Source organism: Rattus norvegicus, chromosome 5 (assembly GCF_021556685.1).
Source record: "Rattus norvegicus strain SHRSP/BbbUtx chromosome 5, alternate assembly SHRSP_T2T, whole genome shotgun sequence".
Classification (NCBI taxonomy): Eukaryota; Metazoa; Chordata; class Mammalia; order Rodentia; family Muridae; genus Rattus; species Rattus norvegicus.
In genome coordinates, this window is record NC_141538.1 from 12,885,001 (window position 1) to 12,901,439 (window position 16,439).

At 40.8% G+C, this 16,439-nt stretch overlaps 1 protein-coding gene across 5 annotated transcripts in view; it reads right to left on the bottom strand.

Annotated features, from left to right (window-relative positions):
- Positions 1 to 16,439, bottom strand: part of C5h8orf34 (similar to human chromosome 8 open reading frame 34) — a 529,514-nt gene that overhangs the window by 362,110 nt on the left and 150,965 nt on the right. For 3 of the 5 annotated variants that reach the window (NM_001109259.2, XM_087550401.1, NM_001195648.2), the window contains 1 exon segment: positions 4,928 to 5,056. The exons of the other annotated variants lie outside the window; for them this stretch is intronic. In NM_001109259.2, the coding sequence (NP_001102729.2) occupies positions 4,928 to 5,056 (129 nt within the window). 5 annotated transcript variants of the gene reach the window in all.

Sequence of the window (16,439 nt, forward strand, 5' to 3'; positions counted from 1 at the left end):
TATTTCTCAATGGCACTAAATGAATGTGGTGACGAATGAGCTGTCGGTTGTTATATAATCTGCCCCTACTTTTTCTCATAAGCTGTTATGCTCTAGCTCCTCAGGCTGCTATACCAGAGAAGATTTACTTTTGTACACTCATGATTGACTGTTACAAAAAATTGTGTTACTTTTTATCTTGACTGAGTACAGATTGCTATTATCTGTCATGCTGCACTGGTGACTGTCCTCTGTTTCCCAATAGCTGGGTGCCTTTCCCTGGAAAAGCTCCAAAAACTCTTTTCATATGAGCTGTGGCAAACAAGGCAATGTCTGGATGGCCTAAAGGCACCCGCTTACCACTGCCTCTTCCAAGAAAGCTGCCAGATGTTGGCGAGAATCAGACTCAGAAATTACTAAGAGCCTCACCACCTAGGGAGTAGCAGTTCACTGGTGCATTAGACAGGAAACAGCTGCCTCGTCACTTGGAGCTTGTTGTTCTCAGATTTACCTACTTGTTTTTAAGCATAGCCCTCCAATTTATGATTTTGACACAGTAAAATCTCCTGGCAAACAAACCCACAATCAGCCAACCTCGTGCTATCTTATATCAATGGTTCACAATTAAGGAATCTGAAGTCAGATCAAAAATGAAGACAAAGGCATCCCAAAGAAGATATATGTGGAAGACATAGAGACAGCAAACCATGACTGTGCTCAGTGCTAGTCATTGCCAAGTCTTAGGGAGTCAACAAGCTAAGGAAACCTTGTCCTTAGAGTCCTCTGGGTCAAGAGGAGACAAAGGACAAACAGACAATGGCAGGTAAGTGCAGTCAGGAGACTCAAAATGCCACATCCAAATTCAGTCTAGAGCCAGACATGAGCGGAGAAGTCATGTCAGAGGACTCAAGGCAAGGTTGGGCCTGTTAGAAAGGGAAGCTATGCCAGAAGATGAGATTTTAAGGAAAACAAGAACAGGCAAATGATAGGGAGTTATATCAACGAAGTATGGGACACCTGAAAACCATAGACATGATATTGAAAACAGGGTAAGGTCAGACCTAGAAGCAGTTTCCCTGACTTTCTAAATAGAGGCATCTGAAATAACTACCAGTTTTGTACTTGGGGACCTACAGTGTGAGCTTACTGGAGAGAAAAATCCATGAGTGTGAGGAAGGCTAGTTTTCATTCCTAAATGTCCTTATCTCCATACTTCTCTTTGCTTCCCATGCAAGACAATGCTCAGACTCCCTTGCAGCTTTTGTAGAATGCATATAAACATGATGTGTGCCACTTCATGCAGAAACTGGGCTCCCTGGGCTCTTATCAACTATTCAATGATATTAAGGTGTAAGGTACAAGATTCTGATAAGACCACAGAAATGAAGTCAAATTTAAAACATAAACAAAAGGAAAAATGACCAATATTTGGAAATTTAGTTGTGGTGGGGGATTTGACAAGGAGAGAGAATAAATAAAGGTTTGAAGGGCTAAAGTAACACCATCTAAGACAGTGTGCCAAAATGTCACCTCAAAGAGAAGTTGCATTCCCTTTACATATATTGACTGTAATATGGGATACCTGACTGGAGATAGATGTCGAGACTTGACTTCTATGAAAGCCTGAGGGAAAAAGTCTAGATGTGAAATAAACCCATTTGAACTAAGTGTTTGGGAGTGATGAATAATGAGCTGGACAGAGAGAGTAAAGAACATATTTAAGTGATGAATCACAGGATACAAAGAATTCCCATTGAAGACCTACAAGAAATGCTGTGAGGGCATCCAATGCAGGCCAAGTGTCTGTCAGCTCCCCAAACGTCAGAAGTCAGAAAGGTGAAAGAAAACCATTGAACAGTTGAAAACTGCTGGAGAAGTTTCACTGGATGAGGACAACAAATCATACCGTTCTCTTGGGTAGCTGAAGTCAATGGGTGATACTATCAAAACTAACTTCAACAGAATCATTGATACCTTGGAGAGTGGAAGGAAGCTGCCAGCTTGGAGACACCAGACACTAGCTATTCTTTTTGATACTTTGTATGTGAAGTGATGAAGGAAAGCTGGGTGTCTGGAGCTTATTAAAATTCAAGAGGGAACTTTCCGTATGCGCTTTTAGCATTGAGTGTGCTGCCTGGTATGCCAGCTAGTCCTCCCTCATGTGGAGATCAATCCCTGCAAATACACTGGTCCACATGGACATATGCTGGGAATAAAATTCACACTAACATTTGGGGACATAGGTCCCAGTGATCATTTTACATGGAACATACATAAAATTGATAATGTGCACATTAGGGTAAATATTGCACTAAAATTAATTTTGTGCAATTGTTTTGATCTTCTTTAATGGACCTGATTGGAAATAGAAACTCATATGTGTGACTAATCTTACCTTTCTATTGCATTGTACATAGGTGAGCATGTTACAGGCTGTTAAGTCACTCTGTTAAGCATAATAATAAAACACTTCCCAAGATTCATGCTAGTACAGTATCTCTCTCCCCTGATTCCAAGTAGGACTACTGGGTGTGAAGAGATATTTGCCTCTTGGTAAGAACACTATTCCATGGACTTTGAGCAAGTAGGGAGAGAGTTTAACTTGTGTGAACCTGACCTGATCGAGTACAGCCTTTAGAAGAAGGTGAAACTTCAGATAAATGTTCCACCATCACCTATAAGAAGTAGTAAATTACTAAACAGATGTCTCCTCTCTACTCTGTTGTTAGCAGTTTCTGTGGTTATTGCTTCTCTACATTATCCTGAAACATTAAAGAAGCCCACCACAAGTTTCAGAAAGCAGAGCTCAGTTGTGTGGTCTACCTGTGTATATGTGTAAATGTTTGTGGCTTCCTCATATATATATATGTGTGTGTGTGTGTGTGTGTGTGTGTGTGTGTGTGTGTGTGATAATTATGGCACAAAGTCTTCTCTGTCATTAATGGTATTAGTATATACATAAAAGAACCCACAGAGCTGCCTGGCCTCTCCACCATACAAGGTTATGCAAGAAACCAATACCTATAAAACAAACAGACAAATAAACAAACAACAATAAAGGACTTCACTAAAAATGGATTACCTAGGACCTTAATCTTGGAGCTCTTAATATTCAGAACTATGAGAAGTATGTTCTGTGAGTATAGACTTTACCAACCTGTGTTGCTCTGTTATCCAGCACAGTGCAAACTGACACATCCACTACCGTGAACATACATCATTAGGTAGTGGCATGGTCTCTCAAGAAACAGTTTTGGAGGAAGACCAGATAGGACCTAGAATGAGCAATAAGTCAGATACTGGCTTGGCCCCTGACTTGTTTTACAGGGCACCATTTGATGGATATGTATAAGAACCAGTCACGTTCTGTGATCATCCTTCTTTTAGCGACTGTTTATAAACAATCAAGAAGTTGTTACAGCCCTAATCACTTCTCCAAATAGTCAGATTTAGGAATATTAGAATCTCCCTTTTGCCATATTAATGAGATCAAGCTCCTTTCAGGGAGACAATTCAGTAATAAGCTGAAAACCCACTTTATTGTTTTTATTTTTTGTCTAAAAGTAAATCTAGCTCAAAGCAGGGCTTTGCTAAATCCTATCTGGGGGGCTTAACATCTTATAACAGCTTAGCCTCTCAAAGCTCCTCACTGTATGAAAGTCTAAAAATGGAACTAGTTTTAAATTAAAATTATATATATGTATATATACATATATATATATATATAAAACACATAAATCTATATATAAGTGTACCAGCTAAGAACAAATACACATAGGTATAAATACTTTAAATCACTATCAAAAGTTTGCCACAGGACAATGATAAACTTTGATACACAAAATTAGTAAAACTGTACCATTAGAAAAATATCTAGGGCTGGAGAGGTGGTTCAGCAGTCAAGAGCACTGATTGCTCTTCCAGAGTTCAACCACACGGTGGCTCACAACCATCTGTAATGGGATCTGATAACCTCTTCAGGTGTGTCCAAAGACAGCAATAATGCACTCATAAACATTAAATAAATAAATAAATAAATAAATAAATCTTATTTAAAAAGAAAAATCTAGTGCTACATGTCAGAATCATTAGTCTTCATTCTGTTAAAAGAAAACTTTAAAGGAAGCCATGATGTTAACTTGTTTATGAAGATGTCATGGGGGGGCACTTATGCAAACAAAGATAAGAATACCATGAGTTTGTTTCTAAAATCACAATGTTCACATGCACATCTACAAATTCAGTACACATTCACCAAGGCACAGAATCAAAAATGCTTGTTGGATTGCTGATGCAGTGATGTTGGTACTGACTGAAAAGCATCTGCCTGAAGATCATCTTATCTTACAACCTCACCCTTCCCCAGGGAGCCACAGTGACATTGTGCTGCTTTAGTCATGAGAGGAACATCTCATGGAAGGAAAGTGATTTATCTGTGGTGGTCACCTTCTGGATGACACAGAAATCTCTATGCAGTGCCCTCAGAATATAGATGTGACTTCTGGGGGAAAAGTAAGTTACATGACACCATGCTCAGCTCTGAAAGGAATCTAAGATGAATTTCATCCAGTTACTGCCCTGCAAGAAGTTGATAGACGTCTACAACTCATGGATGTGAGAAGAGTGCTTCCTAGTGTAAACGGACAAACCAGTATTTTTCAACATAGAAGATTGAAGAAGATGGCACTAGATGTGCATTTGTGCTATGTGACAGAAACCATGCAAAACATTAGAGTGCAGGTGCTCCAAGAGGTCCTATAGCTCCTACCTACTGATAGATCTGTGCCACAACACAGTCAAGCCTCCCTTCAAGGCTGGCTCCCTTTGCAGTCCTCGGCCTTCCACCATGATAATGAGGATGTTAGAAATGATCATTGCCACTAGTGATGGATAGAACTAATTTAACATTGGCTCTGGGTTTCAATGATTGTCAAGAAAGTGAACTTACTTCGAGAGAGTTTCTCAAGGGCTTTCCCCAGCTTCTTGCTCTCTTGAAGGATGTGGTTCAATTCATCAAAATCACGGCTTTGTGGTTTAGTCCGCCAGGTCCACTTAGGATGGTCTACTGACCTTGGCACTATGTTTAAAAGAAATGGTTATTTCATAAGCATGTCGTACAATGATACAAACTCACTATTTAGCAACCGTGCCTCACTGAACCAAGATCAATACACAGGGTTAAAAAGTGGTTAAGCTGGAGACGGTTTTCTCATGAGAACAGCAAAGAGATTTAAAATTCAATCTGAAGAAAATGTTTGAACTCAATAAATAGAAGGAAATATGGCTAGATTATGGAAAAAGGGAAAGTGGAGTACTAATTTAAATCTAATTACTTCTGGAACTTAAGGGGAAACACTAGGGAAATGTTTATTCTGTATAACACTATTGTCCTACAAATATTTACTAAGCTCAGCAGTAGCAACTCACAAACATGCTTAAGATGCCATTTGCGTGTCTTCTAAAAACACAAGACTGAATATTTAGACACATACCATCATTTTGGCAAAACAACCATGGACATTATTTTGCAGTTAGGGGTGATTGTTCCTTTCCAATAATAAATGGAGCATGGAGAAGTTATTGGGCAACACTCTTTTTTCTAAGAAGACAGAATAAGGAAATGAGCACTAGTGGGATTTAACAAAGTAGAGAAAAAGGAGACTCAGATCCCCAGAGAGTTGGATACAGAGAAAGTAGGCTACAGAGAGTGGGTACAGATGGAGTGGATGCTCCATTTTATTTAAGTATGACAGTGTCAACTTAAGGAGCATCATGTCAAATCAATTGTCAATTCAAGGGGCACCTTGTCAAGTCAAGGAAACATGAGAACTTCATTGTTTTTCCAAATTTAAAGAGTCAAATTATAAGGTCCAGGAAAAGACAACCTTTGCCTTTGTTATTTCAAATTTTTATACAATGTCAGAACAAAAATGATGGTAAAAGTTTCAGGGGATAAAAATGAGAAATCACACTAACAGTAAACTTCTCAACAGCAGTATTCTGTCCTAGATAATAGAAGAACAATTCCTTTAAATTCCAACAGAAAGTTACTTCTAATTCAAAATTTTATAACTATCTTGATATACTTAAAGTTCTTAGGAATTTCTGTCATAAACATTCTTTCTAAGAAAGTTGTTGAAAGATGTACTCTACCACAGTGAACAGAAAAACCAAAATTCTAAAAGACTTGAGAGTCAGGAATGGGTGGATTTTAAAAGAAAGAGGAAGAGGAAGGTCTCCTGATATGACAGTGAAGGATGGTATCAACATACAGTTGAAAAATGTTATGGATGAACAAATTGAGAATGGAGGAAAAGTGAAAGGGCTGTAAGAGAAGGCCTTTCCAATGTCTTGAATGACATTAAAAAATCAACAAATAAAGCAGCATAAAAGAGAAGATGAGTTAGATCATATTGAAAAACAATTTCAATAGGGTTTGAATAAATATAGAGAAAGCAAGTTAAACAGTGAAAGTATTAATACTCAGTCTGGCTATTAAATAAGTTGTAATAACTTTGTTGAGAATACATCTTAAAACAACATTTGAAGTAATTCCATTCCTCTGCTCTTAGGACAGGATGAGAGCTGATATGAGGTTTGAAGTAGATCAATAGATGACCTCAAGTTTCGAAGGCTATGAGCAGTGTTAGAACCTTACTAAGAAGCTAATATAAACATTCGAAATGTTAAAGTTGATTCCAGTTAGAGTCGGGAAGGAAGAATAATGGCACCGTGATAGAGTTCTACTTTATAGCATAAGGAGTCTCAGCTGAAATCTTGATGACCACATTGGTTAACATGGTTTTAGTCATTTCTTTGATCTGCAGTTTGTATCACCATGTCATCTAATTTCCTATAAAATTACGAATCATCAAGATCTCCCTTTCAATTTAGGAAAAAGTAGAATAAAAGCACAAATACTCCAAGTCCATGTCCAGCCAGCCACCAGACCTTCTCCCAAATGCTCCAGGTTGCCAAGATCAGGTGAGACCCTCAGAAGACCTGACTGACCTATCAACCCTAGATCATAAGAATCTACACACACCCTTGAAGGCATTTGGTTTGAGGGGCCTCACATGCCATCAAAAGTTTCCCTTATGACTTTAACTAGAAACCAAGATCTGCTCCATTTTTGTATCTGTAGTCTGTGGTAATTCATGAACATAATAACTTAGCATTGTAGTCAATTTCAGAATGACTATGGTTGCCGTGTGATCATGGGCAGGTTAGCTATGCTTTTAATTTCAGTAGCTGCTCTGCTAAATAACAGAAAGCTTGGAAAGTCATCAGTCAAGCACTCAGGCTTGAATGAGAGCATGACTGTAGGTTTCTGGGAGACTGAAACTTTGTTGAGGCTTTACTTAAGTTTAGAACTCAGTGCCACAATACAATTACATCTTAGAAAATACCCTCAGCTGAAATGGAAAATTGCAAAAGAGTGTCCCAACATAATATGAGCCAGAGGAGAAAATGACAACATTTGAGAACACTTAAAAGCAAGCTCAATTCAGCACAGGTGGACGTCCCTTCCCTTATTTTCCTGTAACAAGTCTGCCATGCCACTGAACAGTCACGCTGCTGACTGAGCATGGGAGGTTTAAATAATTACACCATTTCCCCTCCTCTTTCCTTCTTTCATGTCCCCCATGTACCATCTTATTCCCCATCTCTCTCAAATGTATAGCCCCTTTTCTTTAACATATAAATTCTTTATATATAAATGTACTATGCATACTGTTTCCTTTAATATATAAATAGAGCCAGCTCAGGTCATTATTGATACTTGTATGTATATAATATACCAAGGGCTGACAATTTGGTATTAAATAAACAATTGGGAGGAATCTTCTCTAGGAAAGACTATTTCTCTCACTCTCAACATGCCTTGCTGATAGTCAACAGTCTTCTAATTTGAATTAAGATCTGCTCAATAAGAGGGAAATTATGCCTGGTATTGGAAACCACTGACCCATTCATCCATCCATCCATCCATCCATCCATCATCCATCCATCCATCCATCCATCCATCCATCCATCCATCCATCCAGGGCTAATGGTAAGCTCACAGATGTCAGAGGAGAACCTGCAATGACCCCTTTGCTATACGATATAATCCCTTTTGACCTTTTAAGAACCAGTTTTCCAAAGCTATCCTCAACAACAAAAGGACTTCAGGGGGAATCACTATCCCTGTACTCAAGCAGTATTACAGAGCAATAGTGATAAAAACTGCATGGTATTGGTACAGAGACAGACAGATAGACCAATGGAATAGAATTGAAGACCCAGAAATGAACCCACACACCTATGGTCACTTGATTTTTGACAAAGGAGCCAAAACCATCCAATGGAAAAAAGATAACATTTTCAGCAAATGGTGCTGGTTCAACTGGAGGTCAACATGTAGAAGAATGCAGATCGATCCATGCTTATCACCCTGTACAAAGCTTAAGTCCAAGTGGATCAAGGACCTCCACATCAAACCAGACACACTCAAACTAAAAGAAGAAAAACTAGGGAAGCATCTGGAACACATGGGCACTGGAAAAAATTTCCTGAACAAAACACCAATGGCTTATGCTCTAAGATCAAGAATCGACAAATGGGATCTCATAAAACTGCAAAGCTTCTGTAAGGCAAAGGACACTGTGGTTAGGACAAAACAGCAACCAACAGATTGGGAAAAGATCTTAACCAATCCTACAACAGGTAGAGGCCTTATATAGAAAATATACAAAGAACTCAAGAAGTTAGACCACAGGGAAACAAATAACCCTATTAAAAATGGGGTTCAGAGCTAAACAAAGAATTCACAGCTGAGGAATGCTGAATGGCTGGGAAACACCTAAAGAAATGTTCAACATCTTTAGTCATAAGGGAAATGCAAATCAAAACAACCCTGAGATTTCACCTCACACCAGTGAGAATGGCTAAGATCAAAAACTCAGGTGACAGCAGATGCTGGCGAGGATGTGGAGAAAGAGGAACACTCCTCCATTGTTGGTGGGATTGCAGACTGGTAAAACCATTCTGGAAATCACTCTGGAGGTTCCTCAGAAAATTGCACATTGAACTGCCTGAGGATCCAGCTATAGCTCTCTTGGGCATATACCCAAAAGATGCCTCAACATATAAAAGAGACACGTGCTCCACTATGTTCATCGCAGCCTTATTTATAATATCCAGAAACTGGAAAGAACCCAGATGCCCTTCAACAGAGGAATGGATACAGAAAATGTGGTACATCTACACAATGGAATATTACTCAGCTATCAAAAAGAACGACTTTATGAAATTCGTAGGCAAATGGTTGGAACTGGAAAATATCATCGTGAGTGAGCTAACCCAATCACAGAAAGACATACATGGTATGCACTCATTGATAAGTGGCTATTAGCCCAAATGCTTGAATTACCCTAGATCCCTAGAACAAACGAAACTCAAGACGGATGATCAAAATGTGAATGCTTCACTGCTACTTTTTTTTTATTTCATTCCTTTTCTTAAACGTTCATTTTGTTTTATTAACTTGAGTATTTCTTATATACATTTGGAGTGTTATTCCCTTTCCCGTTATCCGGGCAAACATCACCCTCCCCCCTCCCCTTCCTTATGGGTGTTCCCCTCCAAACCGTCCCCCCATTGCCGCCCTCCCCCCACCAGTCTAGTTCACTGGGGGTTCAGTCTTAGCAGGACCCAGGGCTTCCCCTTCCACTGGTGCTCTTACTAGGATCTGCATTGCTACCTATGAGATCAGAGCCCAGGGTCAGTCCATGTATAGTCTTTGGGTAGTGGCTTAGTCCCTGGAAGCTCTGGTTGCTTGGCATTGTTGTACTTTTGGGGTCTCAAGCCCCTTCAAGCTCTTCCCGTTCTTTCTCTGATTCCTTCAACGGGGGTCCTATTCTCAGTTCAGTGGTTTGCTGCTGGCATTCGCCTCTGTATTTGCTGTATTCTGGCTGTGTCTCTCAGGAGCGATCTACATCCGGCTCCTGTCGGTCTGCACTTCTTTGCTTCATCCATCTTGTCTAATTGGGTAGCTATATATGTATGGGCCACATGTGGGGCAGACTCTGAATGGGTGTTCCTTCAGTCTCTATTTTAATCTTTGCCTCTCTCTTCCCTGCCAAGGGTATTCTTGTTCCCCTTTTAAAGAAGGAGTGAAGCATTCACATTTTGTTCATCTGTCTTGAGTTTCATTTGTTCTAGGCATCTACGGTAATTCAAGAATTTGGGCTAATAGCCACTTATCAATGAGTGCATACCATGTATGTCTTTCTGTGATTGGGTTAGCTCACTCAGGATGATGTTTTCCAGTTCCAACCATTTGCCTACGAATTTCATAAAGTCGTTGTTTTTGATAGCTGAGTAATATTCCATTGTGTAGATGTACCACATTTTCTGTATCCATTCCTCTGTTGAAGGGCATCTGGGTTCTTTCCAGCTTCTGGCTATTATAAATAAGGCTGCAATGAACATAGTGGAGCACGTGTCTTTTTTATATGTTGGGGCATCTTTTGGGTATATGCCCAAGAGAGGTATAGCTGGATCCTCAGGCAGTTCAATGTCCAATTTTCTGAGGATTCTCCAGACTGATTTCCAGAATGGTTGTACCAGTCTGCAATCCCACCAACAATGGAGGAGTGTTCCTCTTCCTCCACATCCTCGCCAGCATCTGTTGTCCCCTGAGTTTTTGATCTTAGCCATTCTCACTGGTGTGAGGTGAAATCTCAGGGTTGTTTTGATTTGCATTTCCCTTATGACTAAAGATGTTGAACATTTCTTTAGGTGTTTCCCAGCCATTCGGCATTCCTCAGCTGTGAATTCTTTGTTTAGCTCTGAACCCCATTTTTTAATAGGGTTATTTGTTTCCCTGCGGTCTAACTTCTTGAGTTCTTTGTATATTTTGGATATAAGGCCTCTATCTGTTGTAGGATTGGTAAAGATCTTTTCCCAATCTGTTGGTTGCCGTTTTGTCCTAACCACAGTGTCCTTTGCCATACAGAAGCTTTGCAGTTTTATGAGGTCCCATTTGTCGATTCTTGGTCTTAGAGCGTAAGCCATTCGTGTTTTGTTTAGGAAATTTTTTCCAGTGCCCATGTGGTCCAGATGCTTCCCTAGTTTTCCTTCTATTAGTTTGAGTGTGTCTGGTTTGATGTGGAGGTCCTTGATCCACTTGGACTTAAGCGTTGTACAGGGTGATAAGCATGGATCGATCTGCATTCTTCTACATGTTGCCCTCCAGTTGAACCAGCACCATTTGCTGAAAATGCTGTCTTTTTTTCCATTTGATGGTTTTGGCTCCTTTGTCAAAAATCAAGTGACCATAGGTGTGTGGGTTCATTTCTGGGTCTTCAATTCTATTCCATTAGTCTATCTGTCTGTCTCTGTACCAATACCATGCAGTTTTTATCACTATTGCTCTGTAATACTGCTTGAGTTCAGGGATAGTGATTCCCCCTGAAGTCCTTTTATTGTTGAGGATAGCTTTAGCTATCCTGGGTTTTTTGTTATTCCAGATGAATTTGCAAATTGTTCTGTCTAACTCTTTGAAGAATTGGATTGGTATTTTGATGGGGATTGCATTGAATCTGTAGATTGCTTTTGGTAAAATGGCCATTTTCACTATATTAATCCTGCCAATCCATGAGCATGGGAGATCTTTCCATCTTCTGAGGTCTTCTTCAATTTACTTCTTCAGTGTCTTGAAGTTCTTATTGTACGGATCTTTTACTTGCTTGGTTAAAGTCACACCGAGGTACTTTATATTATTTGGGTCTATTATGAAGGGTGTCGTTTCCCTAATTTCTTTCTCGGCTTGTTTCTCTTTTGTGTAGAGGAAGGCTACTGATTTATTTGAGTTAATTTTATACCCAGCCACTTTGCTGAAGTTGTTTATCAGCTTTAGTAGTTCTCTGGTGGAACTTTTGGGATCACTTAAATACACTATCATATCATCTGCAAACAGTGATATTTTGACCTCTTCTTTTCCGATCTGTATCCCCTTGACCTCCTTTTGTTGTCTGATTGCTCTGGCTAGAACTTCAAGAACTATATTGAATAAGTAGGGAGAGAGTGGGCAGCCTTGTCTAGTCCCTGATTTTAGTGGGATTGCTTCGAGTTTCTCTCCATTTAGTTTAATGTTAGCAACTGGTTTGTTGTATATGGCTTTTACTATGTTCAGGTATGGAGGCCCGTTTTTTGACCAATTATATGGTCAATTTTGGAGAAAGTACCATGAGGAGCTGAGAAGAAGGTATATCCTTTTGCTTTAGGATAGAATGTTCTATAAATATCCGTTAAGTCCATTTGGCTCATGACTTCTCTTAGTCTGTCTACATCTCTGTTCAATTTCTGTTTCCATGATCTGTCCATTGATGAGAGTGGGGTGTTGAAATCTCCCACTATTATTGTGTGAGGTGCAATGTGTGTTTTGAGCTTTAGTAAGGTTTCTTTTACATATGTAGGTGCCCTTGAATTTGGGGCATAAATATTTAGGATTGAGAGTTCATCTTGGTGGATTTTTCCTTTGATGAATATGAAGTGTCCTTCCTTATCTTTTTCGATGACTTTTAATTGAAAATTGATTTTATTTGATATTAGAATGGCTACTCCAGCTTGCTTCTTCTGACCATTTGCTTGGAAAATTGTTTTCCAGCCTTTCACTTTGAGGTAATGTCTGTCTTTGTCTCTGCGGTGTGTTTGCTGTAGGCAGCAGAATGCAGGGTCCTTGTTGCGTATCCAGTTTGTTAATCTATGTCTTTTTATTGGGGAGTTGAGGCCATTGATGTTGAGAGATATTAAGGAATAGTGATTATTGGTTCCCGTTATATTCATATTTGGATGTGAGGTTATGTTTGTGTGCTTTCATTCTCTTTGTTTTGTTGCCAAGACGATTAGTTTCTTGCTTTTTCCAGGGTATAGCTTGCCTCCTTATGTTGGGCTTTACCATTTATTATCCTTTGTAGTGCTGGATTTGTAGAAAGATATTGTGTAAATTTGGTTTTGTCATGGAATATCTTGGTTTCTCCATCTATGTTAATTGAGAGTCTTGCAGGATACAGTAACCTGGGCTGGCATTTGTGTTCTCTTAAGGTCTGTATGACATCAGTCCAGGATCTTCTGGCCTTCATAGTTTCTGGCGAGAAGTCTGGTGTGATTCTGATAGGTCTGCCTTTATATGTTACTTGACCTTTTTCCCTTACTGCTTTTAATATTCTTTCTTTATTTTGTGCGTTTGGTGTTTTGACAATTATGTGACGGGAGATGTTTCTTTTCTGGTCCAATCTATTTGGAGTTCTGTAGGCTTCTTGTATGTCTATTGGTATCTCTTTTTTAGGTTAGGGAAGTTTTCTTCTATGATTTTGTTGAAGATGTTTACTGGTCCTTTGAGCTGGGAGTCTTCACTCTCTTCTATACCTATTATCCTTAGGTTTGATCTTCTCATTGAGTCCTGGATTTCCTGTATGTTTTGGACCAGTAGCTTTTTCTGCTTTACATTATCTTTGACAGTTGAGTCAATGATTTCTATGGAATCTTCTGCTCCTGAGATTCTCTCTTCCATCTCTTGTATTCTGTTGGTGAAGCTTGTATCTACAGCTCCTTGTCTCTTCTTTTGGTTTTCTATATCCAGGGTTGTTTCCATGTGTTCTTTCTTGATTGCTTCTATTTCCATTTTTAATTCCTTCAACTGTTTGATTGTGTTTTCCTGGAATTCTTGCAGGGATTTTTGCGACTCCTCTCTGTAGGCTTCTACTTGTTTATTAATGTTTTCCTGTGTTTCCCTAAGGGAGTTCTTCACGTCTTTCTTGAAGTCCTCCAGCATCATGATCAAATATGATTTTGAAACTAGATCTTGCTTTTCTGGTGTGTTTGGATATTCCATGTTTGTTTTGGTGGGAGAATTGGGCTCCGATGATGCCAAGTAGTCTTGGTTTCTGTTGCTTGGGTTCCTGCGCTTGCCTCTCACCATCAGATTATCTCTAGTGTTACTTTCTGCTATTTCTGACAGTGGCTAGACTGTCCTATAAGCCTGTTTGTCAGGAGTGCTGTAGACCTGTTTCCTCTCTTTCAGTCAGTTATGGGGACAGAGTGTTCTGCTGTCGGGTGTGTAGTTTTTCCTCTCTACAGGTCTTCAGCTGTTCCTGTGGGCCTGTGTCTTGAGTTCACCAGGCAGCTTTCTTGCAGCAGAAAAGTTGGTCTTACCTGTGGTCCCGAGGCTCAAGTTCGCTCGTGGGGTGCTGCCCACGGGCTCTCTGCAGCGGCAGCAACCAGGAATACCTGTGCCGCCCCTTCCGGGAGCTTCAGTGCACCAGGGTTCCAGATGGCCTTTGGTGTTTTCCTCTGGCGTCCGAGATGTATGTACAGAGAGCAGTCTCTTCTGGTTTCCCAGGCTTGTCTGCCTCTCTGAAGGTTTAGCTCTCCCTCCCACGGGATTTGGGTGCAGAGAACTGTTTATCCGGTCTGTTTCCTTCAGGTTCCGGCGGTGTATCAGGCAGGGGTCCTGCCGCTCCTGGGCCCTCACCCACGGGAGCCCAGAGGCCTTATACAGTTTGCTCTTGGGCCAGGGATGTGGGCAGGGGTGAGCAGTGTTGGTGGTCTCTTCTGCTCTGCAGCCTCAAGAGTGCCCACCTGACCAGGCGGTCGGGTCTCTCTCTCACAGGGTCTGGTTGCAGAGAGCTGCTGCGGGCCGGGATCCGCGGGTGTGGGACTTCCTGTAAACACAGAACGTGCCCGGTCCTAGAGGAATTCTGCTTCCGTGTGTCCCAAGCTCACCAGGCAGCTTTCTTGCAGCAGAAAAGTTGGTCTTACCTGTGGTCCCGAGGCTCAAGTTCGCTCGTGGGGTGCTGCCCACGGGCTCTCTGTAGCGGCAGCAACCAGGAAGACCTGTGCCGCCCCTTCCGGGAGCTTCAGTGCACCAGGGTTCCAGATGGTCTTTGGCTTTTTCCTCTGGCGTCCGAGATGTGTGTGCAGAGAGCAGTCTCTTCTGGTTTCCCTGGCTTGTCTGCCTCTCTGAAGGTTTAGCTCTCCCTCCACTGCTTCTTTAAATTAGGAAAAAGAATACCCTTGGCAGGGAAGGGAGAGGCAAAGATTAAAACAGAGACTGAAGGAACACCCATTCAGAGCCTGCCCCACATGTGGCCCATACATATACAGCTACCCAATTAGACAAGATGGATGAAGCAAACAAGTGCAGACCGACAGGAGCCGGATGTAGATCGCTCCTGAGAGACACAGCCAGAATACAGCAAATACAGAGGCGAATGCCAGCAGCAAACCACTGAACTGAGAATAGGACCTCCGTTGAAGGAATCAGAGAAAGAACTGGAAGAGCTTGAAGGGGCTCGAGACCCCATACGTACAACAATGTCAAGCAACCAGAGCTTCCAGGGACTAAGCCACTACCTAAAGACTATACATGGACTGACCCTGGACTCTGACCTCATAGGTAGCAATGCATTTCCTAGTAAGAGCACCAATGGAAGGGGAAGCCCTGGGTCCTGCTAAGACTGAACCCCCAGTGAACTAGACTATGGGGGGGAGGGCGGTAATGGGGAGAGGGTTGGGAGGGGAACACCCATAAGGAAGGGGAGGGGGGAGGGTGATGTTTGCCCGGAAACCGGGAAAGGGAATAACACTCGAAATGTATATAAGAAATACTCAAGTTAATAAAAAAAAAAAAAGAACCAGTTGTCCAAATTCTTTTAAGGTAATATGAGAGCTGAGTCACTGACAAATCTCTACAGAAGAAAGTCCAGGATCTTCAGCCAGAAGTAATACTGACATGCCTACCCACTCTGCCTTTTTTGTCTCTTATTCAACTATATTCAGAAAAATACACACAAAAAACCCCCACATATTTATGGAATACCACATGATATTCATAGACATATACATTATGCATATTTAAAAGAGAGTGGATACATTTGTGCCTTTTATTTATCATTTCTTGATGGTGAGAAGGCTTTCTCCAAGCTTTATGAAATACACACTGCATTGTCCCCTGTTATAAGACTACTGTGAGTAGCACACCACAGCTTATTGATCCTTGCTAGGATGTAGTTCTCACCTACTCAATTGCCCACAGCTATGGTTTACACCTTGCAACCCTCGTTTCTGAAGCAATACCTGCGCCATGCTTTCATTGTAAGTATGCCAGGAAGTGCCCACGACAGTCTAGTGTAGTCCTACTGACAGTTGATGGAGGTGAGATACTGTGTCACGTCTGCTTTCCGCATTTACAGCTTGTGAATGTCTTCCTTCTCTTGTATTTATGTGAGTGTCAATTATATCCATATGTACATCCCTAGGCATCATCATGTGCTTTTTCACCTAAATTGTCCCTGATAATCTTTACATTGTGCACATTGTACATCTAGGTATAGCTATTTATATTTTCTCAGTAAAACATAAAAAAGAGAAGAGCATCAGGAGAGATGGTGGGTCTGCATGCACGGGATGGT